The following is a 21,123-nucleotide window of genomic DNA, read 5'->3' on the forward strand; positions in this document are numbered from 1 at the left end:
GCTGCAGCAACAAACTGTGGTCCTCTGGGTCCCTGAGCTGGACATCGGCAGGTCTGGCGGGCTGCCGCTTGTTTTCTACCACCAGCAGACTTCATCTGGCACATGCATATTAGGAAACCTGCTTGTGCTGTCCCTTTTGTCTGACATCTCCCATGCCACAACACATTGACACCGGTGCGTGGTGGCTGCAGTGTCAAAATGTGGTCCTCTCTGTCTCTGTACTGGACATTGGCGGGTCTGACAGGCTGCCTTTTGGCCACGCTTGTAGTCCAGCAACTGCTGCTGCCTTCTGGACACGCTTATAGTCTGGCAACTGCTGACGCAGCAGTGGCCGAAGGGCTTCCCTTCAAGGCCTTTTACGGAACCAATCTGACTAGCCCAAAAGGCCTAGGAAGGGAGTTGGCATGCCCATCCGCAAAATTGGTTATCCTGTAAGAGACCCTAACAGTCTCCTCAAATGTGTCTCCTTCAGGGGACGCTTATCATAGCTTAGGTGTTTTGATTGCGGTTTCCAAAAAACCCTCTAGGCAAGAAAATCCCTGTGGTGACCTAAACTGTGTTATGGAAGTGGGTTCAATGGTATTACACACACAGCGTCTTGCTCGTTACTGGCCACCTGTGCATCCATAAAATGCCTTATTCTTCTTACCATCTAACTTTGCATTCTCTCACTTATTCATCATGCATTCAGTCATACCTAAACCAACTGATGCTTCCTTCCATTCTCTTATGTTTATAATCTCCTACTAAGCAATGCTCACAACTGCACCCATGAAATTGTATATCAGTGTAAAAGCATAAACATCGAAAAAGCTAAACTTGCTTCCTTGACCTGTATGCTATTTTGTGTCTGTCCACATGTAAGTTATCTGTTTGTGTATCTGCATGCATTTGTGGCTTTGTATGTGTGTCTGTGTGCCAGCGGTCATGTGTCTGAATATGTATGTGGGTGTGTGTCTGTATATGGCCTTGTAGAATCTTGTGTCTGTGTCCACGCCTGTCTGTGTATTCTTGTTCAAAATGTTTCACTTCTATGTGACACTGTCTATATATGTCCTGAAAGACAGACCAAGTTTTGATTGAACATGACCTCTGAATGATCTCCTCGCTTTCTCTGTGGTTGTGAGATGCACGTTGATGTGCAATAAGGGTTTGCTTGAACTCCTCTTGATAACTCAGTGTTTTTCATAATTTTTAACTAGGTAACACAATCCACACAAGTACACTCCACACCATGCCACATAATTCCAATCAGGATAATTTTACTCAACACCACACATTTCCACGCCACACAATTCAACTATACACATTTCCATTCCACACCACATAATCTCACAACAAACCACATAATTCAACTCAACAACACAATTACGCAACACACCACATACATCCAATACATGCCATACAATTCCACATCATCCTACAAAATTCAACAGCACACCAAATAATTAAACTCCACTGAATACCACTCCACTGCACAAAATACCATTCCACATAATTACACTTCATGACACACAATCCCACTCCGCATAATTCCATTACACTCAATACCACATAACTATCCACATATGTCCACTGCACACCACGCCACATAATTTCGCTACACAAATCCAATCCACAATTAAAAATTTCACAACAATAATTCCAATCCAACCCACATAATTCCACTACACCCCATACATCCGCTCCAAACCAAAACAAATGGGTAAAAACATTGTCATTTACAACGCCAATTGCTCTAACTCTTACAAATGCGACACCTATTGCATTGCAAATGCTTGTTTTAAATTGGCTCCTTTCACTGCCTTTCCTGAACGCCTGCTTTTCTTTCATTAATATGCTTACTAGTCCTTCCTTTTCTATTTTTGTAACCTCCCATGAGGACTACCCCTGTTACATGTGCTTTTACTCTTCATGTTATTTTCGGATACTTTGAGAGCAATCTTTTCTTTTTTATTGGCCTGCCTCTGCTTTGTTTACTTTGTGCATGAAACTTCGGTCGCCTTGCCATCACTTAACCTCTGTGTGTCACCACCCCAACCTCTCACCCCTCCGACAATACTGCATGTCTATCCCACAACCCTCCGATGTCGCTGTTTCTTTTTTCTTTTGTTTAATTTACAATAAATTGCCACTTCATTTGCAGTGCAGTCACTAAAACTCCCTGTGCCATAAATCCACACCCCTCCTCCCTACCACAAAAATGCTTGACCACCCCTCCGAGATTGCTGCAGTTTGTTTTCATTAATTTAAATTACATTAGTAGATTTATATTGCATTCACCAGGGGCGCAGGGGAAATTAAGTGATATACCCAGATTCATAGGATGTTGAGCTCATGCAGAGCATACACGGATCCCCAGCTCCAGAGTCGGCAGCTCTGACCAAGATCAAGAATGGTTGATAAAGACAATCGAGGACCGAACTCACAGCAGGCTGCTCCTGTTCACTCTCCACCCTCCCCTTTCTGGGAAGCCATTGAGTTGTTTGTTTGCAGCTCCCTCGCTCTCTTCCCTTCCCTCCCCTCCAATGCAAGTAGTAGTGGAGAAAGGAGATAAGAAAATTTCCAGCCTGATAAGAAAATCTGCCTCCTTTCCTCAGAAACCACAGCTGTTGCTAGTTTATATATTTTTTCAGCACACAATACCAAATTTAATTAATAACCGTTTAATATAAGGATTTATTTGCCTTACCTGTGCACATACACTTACTGATTTACTGCATGAGTTAATGTTCGTTTTAGGTAAGATCTCTAACTGCATCATTGAACTTTATCTTCTGGGTGTTAGACAAACATAACAATTAACGTTTTCAAAAGATAAGAAAAATATCAGCTTCTATCTGTAGTATCCGGCTGGATATATTCTAGTGTTCCACTGCTGATGTAACCCACACTATTCACCCACCCACCACAGGCGTCACCAGTCAAGTGACCGTGTTAATAAAAGGGTCCGGGCGCACGTGTCCTGGGCCAGTTACTGCACCATACTACCTAGTGTCTGCGTCCATCACTACTCACCATGTGGGCCTGAGGCCCCACACCACATTGGCGTTGAGGCGAGTAGCTAACCCCGCGTGCCTGTGGCTCGGCGCTTCTTCGTCCTTCGTGGGGGAGGAAATGAGCTTGATAGGCGGCACCCCCAACAGCGCTATCCACGGCCACCAGTGGCTGCAGTGGTGATCAAGCGCGGCACCACCCCTGCAGTCATGGAGCAACAACCGGAGACTAGCCGTGCCACATCCTCACTGATCATACATGCCAACATTTCAGGAGAGCAAAGTGGGAGATTAAAAAAAAAAATCGGGAGAAAGGGGCCTTGAATTTGGTTACTGGCATGTATGGGCTTTGGAAGTGTGCTGCTGTAGGATCGGACATTTGAAACGCAAATGCACGTTTTTTTCTTACCTTTCAGAAGCATGGAGCATAATGGCAAGCAGAGAGAGGGTGATGCAAGTGTTGTACACTGGCCTGGCAGGTTGTTGGCAGTACATACACCCACCCCCCTGTGGCAGCCCGGGCTGAAACAGCACCCCCCCCGTACTTCGCAGATCTTTAAAAGACGATTCCCTAGTTAATGACGCTTTGTTCTTTTTTTCCCTCCTTCGAGAGCCCCTGCATCGCCACTCTTTGCTGGAAGAATTAGCACTTTACAAAATACCAAACTCTGTCAGCCGATACCCCCAAGGAATCGGGTTTTTGCTTGTAGGAATCGGGAGGCGGGAGACTAGCCTTCAAATCGGTAGTCTCACGCCTGAATCGGGAGGGTTGGCATGTCTGTCACTGATGTCAGAAGTGGGGAAGGGTGACCATGCAATCCTGGTGAGTGCAAGAGCCCCGCAATGTCAGCAAGGTGCCCGCTACCACGTTCACCGGTATGCCTGCAGGGCCCAGTGAGCCGCGACTGAAACTCCGGCTCCACTTCCTCTCGCCGGTGCAGCTGCCATCCACCCAGCAGCTGCTCCATTGCTCTCCATGGCAGAGGGGAGCCACGGGAAGCGGACAGAGTGCGCAATGGCACAGCTCCCTGCGTGGCATGGTCAGTCCACCCCAGGAGTGAATGAAGCCCACACCGGCAGCCCCCAGCCCGGTACTGCCTGCCAGTTCACCTCATCAAGGACAAAGAGAAACCTGCCGTGATGGAAAAGGGAGCCGTGATGTTCTAAAGCGACTGCCCGGCATCACACACACTCATCCAAGGCGGAGGAGCCCGCCGTCCATTGATGCCACCTTAGAGACGAGGAAGAATGTTTGAGCTGCTGGAGCTGCGAGGCCCAAAGACTTCTGAGTAGAGGCGAGAGCATGCAGCCCTGCCACCTCTCACCAACCACAGAACCACCTGCCACGACCCCTGCCCACCCGCAGGAGAGGGGAGAAGAGCGTCGGCAAGATGGTGCTGACCGCACCAAGGCCGTAAAAAAGACTGCCAGCGGATGGGCCTCCGTCTTGGAAAAGTAAAGTACAGGCCGGCCCTGCTCCCAGCGTCAAGAGTTGACTGCAGCGACCGCAGCAGCAGTGAGGAGAAGCAAAAGTAACCCCTGCCGTCCCATGGGGTTGGTCTCCAGTGCTCAGGAGCGATGGACATGCTCCCTGCAATCCGCCTTCAAGGCCGGCACAGTCAGGAGTCGCCTGCCACACTGGTAGGGCCGCCTGTGCAGGAATAGGGGAAGTAGAGCACACACTTAGTGAGGCCATTCCGGAGACCGCCCGATCAGGGTTGAGATGATCGGCCTTCCAGCGCTGCATGCCTCCCCCGCACTGGTAGCTCAAATCATGCATGCGTCAGTGAGGTGAGCCCTTGCCAGCGAGGTGCATGCAGCGCCACCTGGCTGACACGAGCGGCACCACACCTGCTACAAGAAGCGGTAGGAGCAACTGCGGAAGTTACTGCCTCTGCACAGACTTCCCCCACGGCCCGCTGCACTAGGAAAGATGCAGTAGGCCAGAAAATAGTGGCAGCGCCCCCTGGTGGTCAAGGTGCCACATCAAATGTGTTGCATACAAGCACCATGCAAGCAGATACACCAACAAAACATTGACTGCACACCGTGACCCAAGAAAAGGACTCTGCTTCCAACAACTGCCCAGTCACTGGCACGGGTAAAGAAACCACACACCAGCACAGGGTCACGCAAGCCTTAGGCATCTAGCAAGTGGGACACAGCCCTCAACAAGTGAGGAACCTTTCCCTGAACCCAATGGAAAGCACAATGCTTCCAGTGCAGCACCCAATAAGCGGGAGAGCACACCGCAGAATCTACTATGGCTCCAGAGGCCTTCAGTGTCAGGAAAGCTACAGTGGCCTCCCTGAAATCACTCACAGCACCACCCAGTGACCACTGGACCACACCGCTGCCTGAAGGACAAAGGTGAACATAGATAAAGTGCCGCAGGACAGCCCATGTGAACTGATGCCAGCTGTACATGAAGGAGCCCCCCCTGCACCCACAAGCCAGCTGCATCACTACGAAAACGGAGTGCCTCCGCAATCCTCACACTGAGCCACAAGAGAGTTTGCAGCCAACCAACCTTACCACAACCCAAACAAAAGCAACACACAGGCTCAATCAGCATGCACTGGCCCACCCAGACTTGCAGCACCTGCAGTGCCTAGCATGACAAAGTACACATGTAGGAGTGGCCTCAGTGTTTGTATGCCCCAGGAACCTGGCAGTAGAAAATGGAGCACTGCCTGCCACCCTCGCAAAACACAGGGAGAGACTGACAAACCCCACAGAGAGCTGCAAAAAACCCAGAGCCAAATGCAACCAGCACCACCCCAAATAGCCACCAGCGAAAGTGAGAGACCAGCCAGACGGCAATGTCTCGAGGTAGCTATCCCCACCAAAAGCACAAGAAAGACTGCTGCAGAGCACGCACCACAAGGGGCTGCCCAACGCCACTGCCAGAGAGGTGATCACATTGTTTGCTCCTGCTGGTGTACAGACACAACCACAAGCTACACCACAGGCACACCAAGTGCCAGAAGAAAGCGTCCAAGACGAAGACAAAGTGTGCTAAGTACAGAAGGCCGCACCAGTAAACTTCACAGCACAGCAGGCGCCCGGGAGATAGAGACATCTACACGAAGAAGCTCTGCTGAACGCAGGAAGCAGAGCATCCACTTCTCCATCGCCCCAGCGAAGCCTAGCAGTGGGCCGAAGACCACACAGTTTCCTCCCTCGCACTGCCTCAAACGGAGCCGGCGGTGACCCACGACAGGCAAAAGAGGAGTCACACACCCCAAGTACCAGGCCGCCACAGCAACAGATGCTCCGACACCTGGCGACACGTGACCAGGCGTCACGTCACTCGGCAAGCAAGAAACACGTCACACAAAGTGACCTGTCCGGACAAGCACACCAGAAAGAAGGAAGAAGCAGGCGCCACGATGGCACAGCCTCGAGCGAAGGGTAGAGGGACCCCGCAAAATCCTTCAGGAAGGGATAGTGCCAGTGAAAGTCCCCAAGAGGAACATGCAAGTCCTACTGACAGGACAGGCCTGCGACAGGTCCGCAGAAAAGGAAAGACTGTCCCAAGAAGGACGCGACCAGCGAGATGTCCATGTGGAGCAAACATGAGACAGTTGGCAGGGCGCCACATCCAAGTGAGGACCTGGTCGGAAGGAAGAAGAGAGAGTGGCAGGATGCCACTCCGCAAAGGAGGAAAGAACAGTGGTACAGTGCCACAGGGCACACAACAACCACAGGCACTCAAGATGGAACGTAGAAGAGCGACAGGACAGAGGACTCGTGCCAGCACTGGAGAAGGTGTACATCAGCACGAGCCAGACACCGGGGTACCGAGACGTCACTGGAGACAGCTTCACGGGAGGACCAACCGTAAGCCGCTAGAAAGCATGATCTGCATCCAAGCCCCATGCTTCGCAGTTCGACCGTCCTCTCACCTGTCACCAGCTGCTTGGTATCAATAGAACCACGTCTCAATAGTGCACCTGTTGGAATACAACTGCAAGGGGCGGCGAATTCCATCTAGTCCTCCTCACTCCACAAGGTCGCCCAAGCCAATAGATCGCCGCATGTTGCCCAACTGAAGAACAATCACTGATTTATCATCATCCAGGTGCATCATCACCAAGGAGCACCACCAGGCGAACCACCCAAGAACCTTCTGTGTGCCCCCGTCAATCTTCCGCCTACCGAAGTCGAGCATACCCGGCCATTGGAACATCCACCCTTGGGATTACACAAGACTTGGCCGTGGCCCTGTTGGGAGTTCTGCAGTGACTCCTAAGTGTGGCGTACGCAAAGGCCCGCACAGCTCATGCGGTCACATGGCAATCCAGGGGCAAGGGCCTCGATGGAGTTCCAGTGAAAGGGGAATCTGAATAGGAGAGATGCGTCAGCGGCAGCTCCATGACAGGCACGGTAAGCATGGAGTTCACAGTCGAAGACTGGTCACCGAAGACCATCTGGGGAAGGCACAGAACCTGAGTCCTGGCGGTGGGAACATCTAGACGAAGACACTACACTACATGAGCAACTTGGCTTTGTGTCCTGTTGGCAGTTCCTCTGCTACGCCTTTGCGCAGCTTACACGAAGACCGCACAGTTCACAGGTCCCATAGCAGCCCGGCAGGAAGGCCGTCCAGGAGGCTCCAGTGAGAGGTGAGTCCAGACGAGAGAAGCATGTCGATGTTGCTCGGCAGTCAGGAGCGAGGAATAATATCAAGCACGCCACCTCCAAGGAAAGGCCTCACTCACCAAGATGTTCCAGAGTGGATTCCACCACAGCTCCAGATGCACCAATACTAAAATATTGTACATAGACTCTAATGCCGCGAGACCAGTCCGATCCACAGAACAATCGCCAAGGCGGATGAAAGCATCCTGACCGTGTGGTCCAAAGCTCTGGCGCTACCTGGCTGACAGTCTGAAGAGACTCACTTCGTGCTATATGTTGTTTATTTGTCTTGTTACAGGTTGGACTTTTGTGTGTTTCTTGTGAGAAGTTGGCCTAGTATATGATGCTCACTAGTTCTAGTGATCACCTTGTACCATGCCAAGCGACCCTTATGATGATTGGTTGTAAGTCAACCTTATAGACCAGCTATCCTAGTAGCGTAGACAAAGCAGTCTTAGGCTAAACTCTGTAAAGGCATGTGAAGCAAGCTGTTTTACCATACACAATCCCCTTGAATACCAAATGAAAGGACACCACACAGATATATATTGAAAATATATATATATTTATTTACTACAAATATCCCCTATACTCTTTATGAGCACAGAAGCAAATGTGTTAAAACAAAACACAGTTTAAATATACAAAAGTTGCACAATATGGATGAGCCCCAGGGGCCACTTAAACCATATACTAAAATAGTGGTATAAGAACCACCAATCTGAAAGGAAATAAGCCTAGGGCCTGGGGAATCGCTGGAGCTGTTCGGGACTAACAGTGAAGAAGTCGGGAAAGGCCCGCGTGACTCGGGTGCAGCGCTTAAAGCACACGCATGCACCAATGCAATGTCAATGGTGCGTAAAAGTTACAAAGTTAGTGTTTTAGGAACCTTCCGACTGACCTAGAAGGACAAAACTTTAGATCTAGGCACTAGAGGTGTGTACCAGTGTAGGAACACTGGCGTTGCTGAGTTACATCACCCACAGGAAGCGGGTGCACAGGTGCCAAGTAGTGTCGGGTTTCGTCACACAGGTCGATGGTGCCTGGAGATGAAGATGCTGCAGGCGGGTCGTCGAGGAGAGTTCCGGTGGATCCAAGGATGGATCTGAAGATGTGAAGACCTGAAAGCAGAGGGGACAATGTTCAAAGTCACTAGTCAGTGACTACCGTGGAACCAGGATGGAACCAGGCGATGTTGGGTGCAAACAGGTGAAGAGGTGCAGCTTGTCTCCGCAGCCACGTGGACACGAAGAGGTCAAGGACGTCCAGGAGTCCATCACGAGCTGTCCCACAAAGGGTCTAGCTGATGGCGGTGTCGGCAACTTGATTGGAGCAAACAGGCCTTGGCTAATGCAAGCCACGCAGGAAGTAGAAAAAGCTTGTTACTCGGACCAGCAAGGTCAGAGCGGGTGCTCCTTTTCAGGAGAGCAAGGGCAAGTCTGGCGCAACCAGACCAGCGGGTGCTGCGCAGTCAGCTTCTCGGGGGTCTTTCAAGATGGCCGGTCCCACGTCTCTCGATGCCTCCATGGGTCCCTTCTTTTCAGGGACTGTGGATCGGGCTGTGAGATGTCTGGGAATCCAGGTCTTGTCGGGCTCTATGCTCGAGCTCCGGCGGGAGGCGGTGGCAAACCAGACGTCGAGTTGCTGGTTGGTGCCTGTGTTCACAGGGTGGTCACTCCTTGGCCACACGGGAGATTCTCTTCAGTCTTCTGTGCAGCAGAATGTCGAAGTCCAGTTTTCTTCTTAGTTTCAAGTCAAGTTCAGGATGATCTGAAGTCTTGGGACACAGCTCCTACTCTTATTCCAAATCTAGGGGCTGGATTACCTGCTAGGTCCCTCCTCTGGGTGGGACCAGGAAGGGGGGTGGCTACACCCCCTTTCCTTTGTCCAGCTCCGCACCAAAACTGGGGCTGTGAAGCCCCAGCACCGGTTTGGACTGGCTTATGCACAGGGACACCTTGTGTGCCCCAGGCATGTCTCATTCTATTCAGCCCTGTCCTACCCAACACACAAAATCCTGTCTGGGGTGGTGCTAACACCTCCCAAGGCAGGAAACCCTTTGTCCAAGCCTCCCTCGCTGTAAGGACTCCCAGCAGCAGGAGGTCAGACTTGTGTCTGTGGTGGCAGCATCCATTTTGTGATGCTGAGGCTCTAGTTTAACTTTAACCGGGGTTCAGGTTATGTACATGTTGTGTCCCTCTAGAAGGGTGGAATGCTGCCCCCGTCGCCAGAACTGGCCAATTCGTATGACACCTTACTCGACATGTTTTGATAAAGCCAAACCAAAGTTAGCAAATAACCGCGAGGATTATAATGCACTTAAGAGTATATGGTATGGCAGTATCATTGAACAGCTACAGGAAGTGGTTCCGAAAGCTGCAGACAGGCTCAGCTCATGCTAGAGCACCATCTCACATATTTCCAAGCACTCTGCCTCCAGGATTGATGAGGCCTTCCATAGGAGTGGCTGATAGGAACATATGTGTCCATTTTAGGTTAGATATAGACATACTATACCTAAGTAAGGGGTGATTACACCAACTTGAGTGATCAGCCAGTTGTGTCAAATATGGAGGCCAGGCCAGGGGTGGCATAATACATGCTGCAGCCCCTGGTAGGCCTTGGAAACACCTCTGCCCTGGGTACCTGGGGTACACTGTTACAGGGGCCAATAAGGTGAACCAGTTCCAATTCGCAATGCAACTAGTGTGCATTGGCATTAATTTAGAGAGAGAACAGCAGGCTGTGGGTCTTATTAGCAGGCCCACAGCCACATTAAGTCATAAACCAGTGAAGCAAAAAGCAAAAATTTGGGGTGACCATAGGATAGCAGACCCTACTCTCCTACATTTCTTTTCATTAAAGTTTGGGAGGGATGTAGTATCTGGCTGGATACATTCTATTGTTCCATTGCATTCTCCAGAGGTGCAGGAGAAATTAAGTGATTTACCCAGAATCACAGGATGTTGAGCTCACGCAGAGCATACACGGATCCCCAGCTCCAGAGTTGACAGCTCTGACCATTGCACACCATCCTCTTCCTCTGAGATCAAGAATGGTTGATAAAGATAACCCAGGGCCAAACTCACAGCAGGCTGCTCCTGTTCACCCTCCCCTTTCTGGGAAGCGAATGAGTTGTTAGTTTGCAGCTCTCTCGCTCTCTTACCTTCGCTCCCCTCCCCTGCACGTAATCGTGGGGAAAGGAGATAAGACATTTTCCAGCCTGACAAGAAAATCTGCCTCCTTTCCTCAGCAACCACAGCTGTTGCTAGTTGATATATTTTTTCAGCACTCAGTACCAAATTTAGTTTCTTTTTTTTTTATTTTTATTTTTTAAAACAATTTTTATTGCAGAGTTTAGTACAGGTAATACAACATATTCGCAGTTATTTTGTTACGGGACCGTAGGCCCTGAAGTTCCATCCGGTTAGCATGCACACATCCTTATAACCCACATCCCGGAGGCCGGGCGGCGTTCCACTCTTCGACAGCCTCCTTTAGATTCAACTGGTTAGTGCAGTCAACCCAAGCGGTCTACCGCTCTCTGCTTTTAACACTTATCGCCCCCCAACACCCATTAAACGTGTATCGTGTCCGCTATCGGAACTGAGATGTGTCTCTCCTTCTCCACTCTCCGCCCCCTCCCCCCCTGGTGTCCGTACCTGTGTCTGGTGTCGGAATGTGAGTCGGTTATTGTGTTCGTGTGTCTGGTGCAGGTGCTTGGCTTGGTGACGCCTCCCCTAGGGTCCTTGGATCTACGTCCTCCCCCTCCTCTTCACTCTCTACTGCACTACCTCTGAGAGCTTGAACCAGGACTTCCCACACCAGTGCTGCTTCCTGAGCTTTCTCATCTGGTCTACGTCGGGCCAGCTGGTACCTAATTGTGCTCTCCGCCGCAGCCCATTTCAGGAACTCATTCAGCCATCTCTGGTGTGTTGGCGCCGCCCTTGATTTCCATCCCCTGGTTAGCTCCCTCTTTGCCATAATCAAGCCCATGTCTATAAATTTGCTCGATAATTTGTTTTTGCGTGTGTGCGGAAACCAGTGTAATATAGCAACCGCGCCGTCATAGTACCAAATTTAGTTTATAACCATTAAATGGAAGGATTGTTTTGCCTTACCTGTGCACATACACTTACTGATTTACTGCATGGGTAATTGTTCGTTTTTGGTAGGATCTCTAACTGCATCATTGAACTTTATCTTCTGGGTGTTAGACAAACATAACAATCAAAAGATAAGAAAAATATCAGCTTCTATCTGTAGTATCCGGCTGGATAAATTCTAGTGTTCCACTGCTGGTGTAACCCACACTATTCACCCACCCACCACAGGCGTCACCGTCAGGTGAACCTGTTTAGAAAAGGGGATGGGCGCACGTGCCCTGGGCCAGTTACTGCACCATACTACCAACTGTCTGCGTCCATCACTACTCACCATGTGGACCTGAGTCCCCACACCACACTGTTTGAATGGCATTTGGTGGAAAATCTTTTCCACAAGTATTACGTATCTGCAAAAAGCTTTTCATCACGGTTTCCGCAATTATAATGAACATCACTCGTTCAACAACATTAAATATTAATTTGCTTTTACATGCCAGATATGTCTTCAACTTTTCACAGCGTCCCTCCAGTTTCTGTAGAATAGAGTGGGACTGCCATCTAGTGGTTACCTTTAGCACATAGAAAACGTCTCTGTAGAATGGGCAATGGGAATAGCTTTAGGTGAATAGTGCAGACGTGTTGTTTTCACTGTACTCAGTAGTTAAAGCAGAGGTGTGGGTGACACAGGAAGATTGGAATAATAATTCATGAACAAAAGACTTACGTAAATGCAACGTGTCTATTTTACGTGAGTATTTACAAGGAAAACAAGAGATTAATAATTTTTTTACAGGGAGCTGGCAAAACTTCTATTCATGTGGATTATGTGCTGAAACCTGTCATAAATTCGTTTTATTTATTATATTTATAAATATGTTTTCCGTTAGGGATAGGACGAAAATAATGTTCATGTTTAGTGCTAAAACCTCTCCAGGCTCTCTGTCAGAAGATACTTATGAGCTACAAAAAAGTAGGCAGTTGACTTTCTCAAAATGTGCCAGCAGAGATTCGAACCTAATACACATCTGGAGTGTTCTGTTACCAAACTACCAGATTTTCCTTCCCGGTGTAAAGTTTTAATGACAAAAACACATGGGTAAAAGACATTTTCATTTACAATGCCAATAGCTCTAAGTCTGCAAATGCAAGACTGGTTGTATTGCAAATGCTTGTCAGAAAGAGGGACTGATTGCTTTAGGTTATGGTGCTCTACAGTTGGCACACCTTTGAAAGCTCATATAAAGAAATGATTGAGTTTGAATAAAACTGTTATGTATGGCTTTCACTGAGAGCCACTAACATGAGTAACTAGATTCTAAATCCGTAATTTACTGCTAAAACTAAGGAACCGTAAATTACAAAAGTTGTTACCTGCTGTTGTTATGTCATAAAGGAATTCCAGGCTGCTCTGTTGGAACAATCTGACGACCTATCCTTGCAGTGCTGGTTCATTGCTCTGATAGAGAGCAGAGAGGCTGAAATGGTACAGAGGTTGGGTAGATTGTGCCGGTAAGGGCAGTTATTTTAGTTTGTACATTTGAGACGGGTATAGTTGTCATCGGCGCTAAGAGTTGGTCGACAATCAGAATTTTGCTTTGGCAGGAAAGACGAGCAGTTGGTGTTGATGCGAAGAGCCCCGCCAGCGAAGTCTAGGGTCAGTTTCTAGAAAGATTGCATCGGCCGCTGGATGCGGGTTCTGTGTTGACCTCAGTAAAGTTGGCTTACGTTTGCAAGGAGACTGGGGACCATTTTTTTCAACTTGAAGAACCCAGAGCCTCTGGCTTTTCACCTGGAGTCCGGTTCTTGCAGTTTTGAGAATGGAGAAGTACATATTACGACAGGCAAGAGCCCATGATCTGAAGGGGCAACTCTTGGTGGTTAGGAGTCACTCCAGCAGAGGTCAGCAGCGGGTTCAGTCAGGTCCAGTTGGTGCTGGTCAACAGGGCAGAGTCAAGAAAGGGGCTTCGAAGCTATGTGAGCCCATGTAGCTCAAGCCGGAGGTCAGCCATCTAAATCTTGGAGTCACTTCTGCAGTCCTGGGTTCAGGGCAAGCAGGTCCAGTCGTCATCAAGTTGCAGTCAGCAAGGCAATCGTTGTTCAGAGTCTCCATAGACCCAGGAGTGTTATGATGAAAGGTTCTGAGAGTGCTGCTTTCATTTTCTATGCTTGGGGAACACCTCCTTTGTTTATTCATAAACTGGTTAGTCCTTTCTTTTTCTCTTGCTTTAGCTTGAGTCTGTCTAGGGAAACAAATGGCCGGCAGGCCCCGGTGTGGGCTGCATTTGCCAGTGACAGGGCAGGCATTTTGTGATGGCAGGAAGGGCAGGGTACAATCCCCTGGCCATCAGGCAACCCTCTGGCCATCATGCTGAGGAGAGGAACATCACTGCCCACACCCAAGGTTCTTTTGTCACCTGTCTGGAATTAATGCATCTGGCACCCCAGGAGGGGTATTAACAGCCTTGTGGCACTGGGCACTGGCAATAAGCATATTTAGTTTAGGCAGGAAAATGGCAACTTTCTGAAAGTGCCATTTGCAAAATAGAAGTTTATACTCTAACTTTACAATTAAGGAGGATTAAAAAATATAATTCAAATTAATGAGTGGAAGAATGATTTCTTTAGCTATTCCCAAACTGAAGTTATCACTTATTAAATAGGTTACTAGATAAGGTAACCTAGTGTTGGTCTATTTGAGAGCTAGGCTTGCTGTAGTGAAACAGAACATTGGGGGTTTAACAATGCCAGGACTTGTAAAACGTAAGTAAACATGTCCTGTGATTTTTTAACTTGGTCTGCTTTGACAATACTGTACTAATGTGCATTGTCTGGTTGGTACAGTTGAGTAGGGGAGTTGTACAGGTTCCATACATGCCCTAAGTTCATACACTGGGATTGAATATGTAGATAATGGCTCCTCCAGCAGTCTGTAACTAAGGAAAGGATCCCAACACAGCAGTATTCCTAAGTGGGAGACTGGCTCACCCGATGGCTGCGGATCACCCTAAGAGTGAGCAGCTGGAAGCGTTTAGCAGAACACTACCAGGGAGTCTTCCAGGGAGGGGGCAACTTCTATCCTAGTGTCCAGCACAGTACATACCATAACTAATAATGCAAGACAATACAATAAATGTAGCTCCTTCTAATAAACCCTCCCAGTAGAGAAAGTTGAAAACTGCCTGTATAATATTAGGGCTGCTGGATGAAAAGGTCTGATTAGAAGAAAGACTATATGGCCACCCTGCGTGCACTCTGAAGTGCATTGTATGGTGAGTCCTATTGGCGTGCTTGATGACATGGTGTTGAGTGAGGTACCCACAACCAGTTACAGGATGGATAACAGTGGTGAAGTGTAGCTCAGACAGCAGGCCCGGAAGCAGCAGTACCCTGTTGGCCTAATTCCACCAAGCAGGACTGGTGTGAGAAATGTTCTGGTCAACTGGCCCAACTGGAGTAAACTACAGTGGCAGAGGTAATCTTTAGTAGGAAATAAGACTAAATTATTTTTAACAGCATTGAGGTTGGGATCATTGTGAGAAGAGTAGTAGGCTGTAGATTTACAGCAATCAGTGCTGAAGAAGGTGTGTGATCTTACTGGTGCCAACATCTCACCTCTGGATATTTCTCTGCCTGCAACGCATTGTGGGATTAAACACCGTGGCATGCCAAGTGTATGAGATGGAATCTATTTAAATACAAATTAATTTACCTTTCAAAGAAAGCTGACTCTTTTTTTAAGAGTCATTGTTTAATTGTAACACATTCCAAACTGAGATGAGAATGCTTATTCTTATGTCAGAGGTCAGCTGACCAATAACCCTAATTAGAACATTGAAATGTTGGGAGCTCCATTGAAAACAATGGAGTTCTCCGGGCTTATAATGGCTGGTAAAGCCTGGAGCTCCAACATTCCAATGTTTCTTTGTTCACAGCTTTGGCTGTGAACAAAGGCTTCAGGGAGCCTGAGGGGATTCCAATCCTCTCATGCTCCCATAAGGCTTTGTTTTTTTTTTGTTAGAACATTCTGCCCTCTAGTGGCAGAATGTTCTAATAGCCTTATAGCCCTTCGTAGCTGGGCTATACCGGCTATTAAAGTCCCTCTCCCTTGTTTAACGCTAGAGAGGGCCTTTAATAGATGGTATAGCCCTCTACGACGGGCTATAAGGCTATATTAATGCTTACTACCCCAAAACAATGTACTGCTTGAATACCTGCAACTGCTGAAGATAAGCTGTTCATCTCTGGGTCAGCAGGTACTGAATGTGAAGGTCAGATGAGGAATGGCTCGTGTAGGATCAGAAGGTCATGCCCAAACTCACATGATTGGGCTAAGGTGGACATTTTCTGTCTCAGTTACCTAGTTTTGGCATTTAACTAGAAATTGTGTAAATATGGGTAAATTATTTTATCTCAGTCTATCTCAAATTATAAAACAAAGGGTGCTTCAAATGAGTTATAAAGTAACTAGAAATCAGACCTAACATACTTTAAAATAATAGAGCAATTTTTCCTTTCACTCAGCCAGGAAGTTCACCTCATACCACGGCGGACTACATCTGACTTAATCTTCCAGTGTGTTCTAAGTTGAAACTATAATATGTCCTTTCTCGTTGCCCTGCCCTTTTTATCTCTGCTTTGACTTATTTTTAACTTGAATGCTGGGATGAGAGATCATATTACTTTTTGTTGTGTATGTTACTCCGATCTACGCACTAAATTTTTGTTTGTTGTGCAACAAAATACTTTGGTAATTTATAAGCATTACTAATATATTTGTAATATAATATTTTGATATTATTTTAATTGCGTTAATATTGGATTTTCAATGTAAATCTTTATATAACGTGACAAATGACATTGGGAGAGAACAAATGGAGCCAAGGAATCTCTAAAAGAAATCTCTTACAGAAAAGGAGAAGCAACTTTGTATTCAACTTTATGACCTTGATCGTGTTTTTTCCACCCTTTGTGTGGGTATGTCTGTGGTTACGTACACAGGATCATCTTGCACACCTTGTGGGCCCTTCAAGATTGTGTCTATTTGGGATTACAGCATAGGTGATACCTTTAGCAGCATGTGGTTTACACATTACATGATTGAAAGAAGTCCCACCCGGTGTTTATGATCTTTGTTGGTGTAGGCAACCCCTAGCTTCATGAACATCTCTCTTGAGGTGTGCACAGTGGTCCATCCCATTTACCCAGACTTGTTGGGAAGGGGGAATGTATGCCTTCCATATTTGTGGAATGTTGGCTTTTGGCAGTTAGGCATCCAATTAATGTGGAATTGCTACTGTAGCCCTCTCATTTTTCGTGTGTCCCTAGTAGGACCATTTTGGGGGCCTACTACTGTGTCTAGAGCGTCTTGTACATATTTTAAATGTTTGGCTACAGGGCCAGTCCCACTTGACGTGTAGAAAGATGCAATAGGTGGGCATTGTACATTTGTGGAAAGTGCGCCTTTACTCATCTTTCATAACCTTTCAGGGGTGTAGCAAATCATATGTAGATAGTTAAGTTGGAATAGCCAAGGCTTGGATGATATGGCATGGATTCGTGAGGCCATGTTGTTCTCAACCCGTTAATAAATAGGGCTGAGGTTCCCTTCCCAGTAAGTGTGAATGGACATGGTTGGGTCAGGCCATTGATGACTAACAAGTGATAAAGCTTCAATGTATCACCCTGACCTGAAGTCCCAAACGTCATTTTAGTTCCAATGGGTTGAATTGTGTCAATTCTTCTTGGTATTTCTGTAAAGCATGCCATAGGTGGAGATTATGGAGACTGCACTCCTCTTTGAGATTATCAAAGGATTTCATACACTTTTGATTGCACACATTTTCCAGATTAGAGATTTCTAAAGAGTCCTATTAGCCAAACCTCTTCAGCCTCCATGCCAAGAATGAGTTGAGTGCCCTACCATATGCGAGTTACGGTTGTCAATTTGTTATGGCATGTTTAAGTTTTCTTTTTTAAAATGTAAGTTTAATGTGGTGATATGCTTTTTGCCTTTACTAAGTAGTCATTAGGAAGAAATTACCCTATGTATATAAAAAAATGTAATTTAGTTGTATTAATTTAAAAAATGAAAAAGCAACAAAACCACTTACATTTTACTTAGGTCTGTGTTTTATTGTATGCCATTTTCTCACACTAATTGCAATTTATATTGAACTCCCCAGATCCAAAAGGTACACTGGGATATGCTTTCATAGTTCCATGGATTGGTACGTACTGGCATTATTTTGAACATTTCCTAATTATTATGCCACAAAAGCTGCAGTCTGAAAGAGCTAATGTTTTATGTGGGGTGTACTAGGGTATATGTTTTGCAATATTTTGTAGAATGTGAAATAGTAAGCCTAGAAATGTTTTGGGGATATCAATGGTATGTTGAGGTTTGATATCCAGGGTGTGATGTTGGCAGTGAATCTAATTTAGGAAGGTTGTCCCATTAATTTTTATAAAGGCTTATCTCCATCTACACTGCACTTAAATTCACTTGCAGAATGGTCACATAATACATATAAATGTCATGAGTTAAAATTGGTACCACACAATTTTGTAGTTAGGTATCTTTCAATGTGTATTTATATAGGTCTGGTATGGTGGCACAGTGGAATAATGCATCCACTTGCAGGGGCCAGTGTTCGCCCACATGGTCACAGGTCCAAATCCTAGCGTGCCCACTCAGCCTTTCATCCATCTGAAGTTTATAAAATGAGTACCATTGAGTTGGGTACCAATAAGCATCTGTTATTCAGCACCAAGATATCTACAGGTGAACGCTCGCTTTACAAATGCCCGTTATGTTATGTTAACTCAAAGAAGGGTGCCAATACTTGTGAGAAGAGACCTCATTTGATATGGGCCTTACATTAGCTGGCATGCTACCAAAGTCTCCCAGCTCTATCAGGACACCTCTTCTCCTTTACCTTATAATCCATTTTTTTTTAAATGGCTTTGGTCCGGCAGTCCTCCCTAACTCATTCCCTTCCTCCATCTTCTCAGGTATTCCAATATTGGCTTTAATCTAGCTACCTTCTTCCCCTCCTTCCCACCTTCCTTGCTCTCGTCTCATTCGACGATGCACTCTCTCTAGTTGGTGGTGACACCAGATTGTGACGCAAAGCACAAAAAATGTTTCCCTAGAATTCTGTTTTAAACTTAATTACTGAAATAAAAGCAAACCACTCAGTGATTTGGAAGTGTAATCAAACCATTACGGGTCACGAACAAGGACTAATGTGCATCACATGGACATGGGAGGTGGGAAGAGACAGAGTCGACCATTGTACTGATTCTCAGCATTGTAGTGTGTTATTGGTGAAAAGGGAAAAGGGAGTTGGACTGATTAGTGAAAAACAACAACAGATTGTGCTGTCAATGCTAAAGGCCTCCTATCAAAGCAATGCATAAGAGATCTTTTTCTTATTCTTGATGCCACTTGTCTACATTAACAGTTCCTACAAATCTCAACGCAACCTTCTTTAAGTAAATTCAGATCCAGTCCACCACTCCTGCTTTTATAAAGGGAATATATGGTTCTGAGGTTTTTAATCCATTATATAAGGAAGCAAACAGGGATTGCTGACTATAAAGAGCATGTACTGATTTATCACTAATTGCACTACTGACTTACTAATGCACTTCTGCCCTACTAATAAACTACTTACATACATTTATGGGTACTCCTATTTGTTTAATAAACTTAACATATGCTTTACAGTATAATCATTTACATCAAATCTGAAACGTCTTTAAACATATCAGATGTTTTCCATTGTTGAATTTCACCTTAAGTCCAAGTTGTAAATATTCAGTTTTATTGATGCATATTGCCAGCATATCCAGATCTAATCAATTATTTGAAACCTGCCCATGCCATGCAACACATGGTCAATATGCATGTCTGTCAAGATTGAAAACAAACCATTAATTCAACATTCTGATACAATATTTAGTTTTGATTACTCAGCCTGAAGACTGTCACTCCCCAGCAGCTACTGTGGCGGGTTCTATATCAGCATCTGCAGCACAAGCGGAAAGGCGCTGGAGGTAAACCTCTCCCCTTGCAGCAAGCAGAAACCCCTTCCACCAACCCCACCTTCCAATGAACTTCCATTTGTTCAGCCAAAGTAAATCATCAACACAGTCTGGGAACAGATTCTGTGCCTTGGCATTTATTCTCTGCAAGCGAGGGTGTGTGTACCATGACAGATAAGGCTGCCTGACAGAGCAGAAATTCACCACTCAACAGGTGAAGAAAACTCCTTAATCTCTGAGTTCCTGTAGAAAGTCCAATATGAGTCCAGTCAGAAGAGATAAGAAACTGTGTAATTAGGTATACAGTTTGCAAAGTTTGTTGTGTGAAGGCGGAATAGAAAGACATTCATGTTTTCCTTTCAACAGAATCTTCATTGGAGATGTGCCAATTTTCACTGTTGACATGTTCATAGAGAATAAATGTATGTATGCATATTTGTATTAATGTGGTTTTTGAATAGCACAAACCTAGATAACAGGCAAAGGCGTGCTGTACAAGTCATAGACAAGGTACTGTCGTCCAGTACATAGTTATTTAAGAAGTCTGTTCAGGGGAAGAAAATAAATGTAATATCAATATTTCTTACAGGGATACCCAACTTAATTATTCAGAATTTGTTGGATTTCCAGGCAAGGTGGTTCATTAGAATAGTGTGGGTTTAGAAATTTAAAAACAGGCAGTGATTTGCAATGGTTTGATTGATGAATAAAATGCTTTGAACATGTGTATCACCTGTAGAGCTTGTCCTTACCATCGATTGTTCCGCATTTAATTGCTTGATTATTATACTTGTCCTGTAGGAAAAGGACTGCTGGTCTTATCTGGTCCAAAGTGGTTCCAGCATCGTCGACTGTTGACACCAGGATTTCACTACGATGTTTTAAAACCCTACGTGAAAATGATTTCAAAATCAACCAAAATTATGTTGGTATGGATTGATGTTGCTAATCTCACCAATGTTACCTTTATAAATACACACATTTAAAATGTATTCAAGTTCATATTTGTAGGAGAAGGTATAGGATGATGGTTTGCTCTAAGAACCCCATGGTTTTGTGGGATTCTGCTGTGTGAAAGTAGCCCATCATAGTGTGTAGTCATTCTTTAAGAATATTACCCACTGCCCTCAGCGTATATAAATGTGTGTGTGTGTATACTATTCACAAGAAAAAAGCAACAGTTAAAGTGGGTAAACAATGTTTACCCAAAACCTTTTTCCCTAGAGGGAATTACAACACTGTCGTTACCACGACCGCATTTTATTTCCGCATACCATTACTCTGCAAGTCGGAACAACGACTTGCGGAGGGGGGAGAAGGTGTTGGATTTT

The 21,123-nt window shown here is 46.0% G+C and overlaps 1 protein-coding gene across 1 annotated transcript in view; it reads left to right on the forward strand.

Moving 5' to 3' along the window:
- LOC144799957 (cytochrome P450 4B1-like) overlaps nucleotides 1-21,123 on the forward strand; it is a 144,200-nt gene that overhangs the window by 19,203 nt on the left and 103,874 nt on the right. Inside the window, exons 3-4 of the mRNA XM_078671595.1 lie at nucleotides 17,929-17,973; nucleotides 20,594-20,721. Coding sequence (XP_078527721.1) covers nucleotides 17,929-17,973; nucleotides 20,594-20,721 — 173 coding nt within the window. The remainder of the gene's footprint in view (nucleotides 1-17,928; nucleotides 17,974-20,593; nucleotides 20,722-21,123) is intronic.

This window comes from Lissotriton helveticus, chromosome 1_2 (assembly GCF_964261635.1).
Source record: "Lissotriton helveticus chromosome 1_2, aLisHel1.1, whole genome shotgun sequence".
Classification (NCBI taxonomy): domain Eukaryota; kingdom Metazoa; phylum Chordata; class Amphibia; order Caudata; family Salamandridae; genus Lissotriton; species Lissotriton helveticus.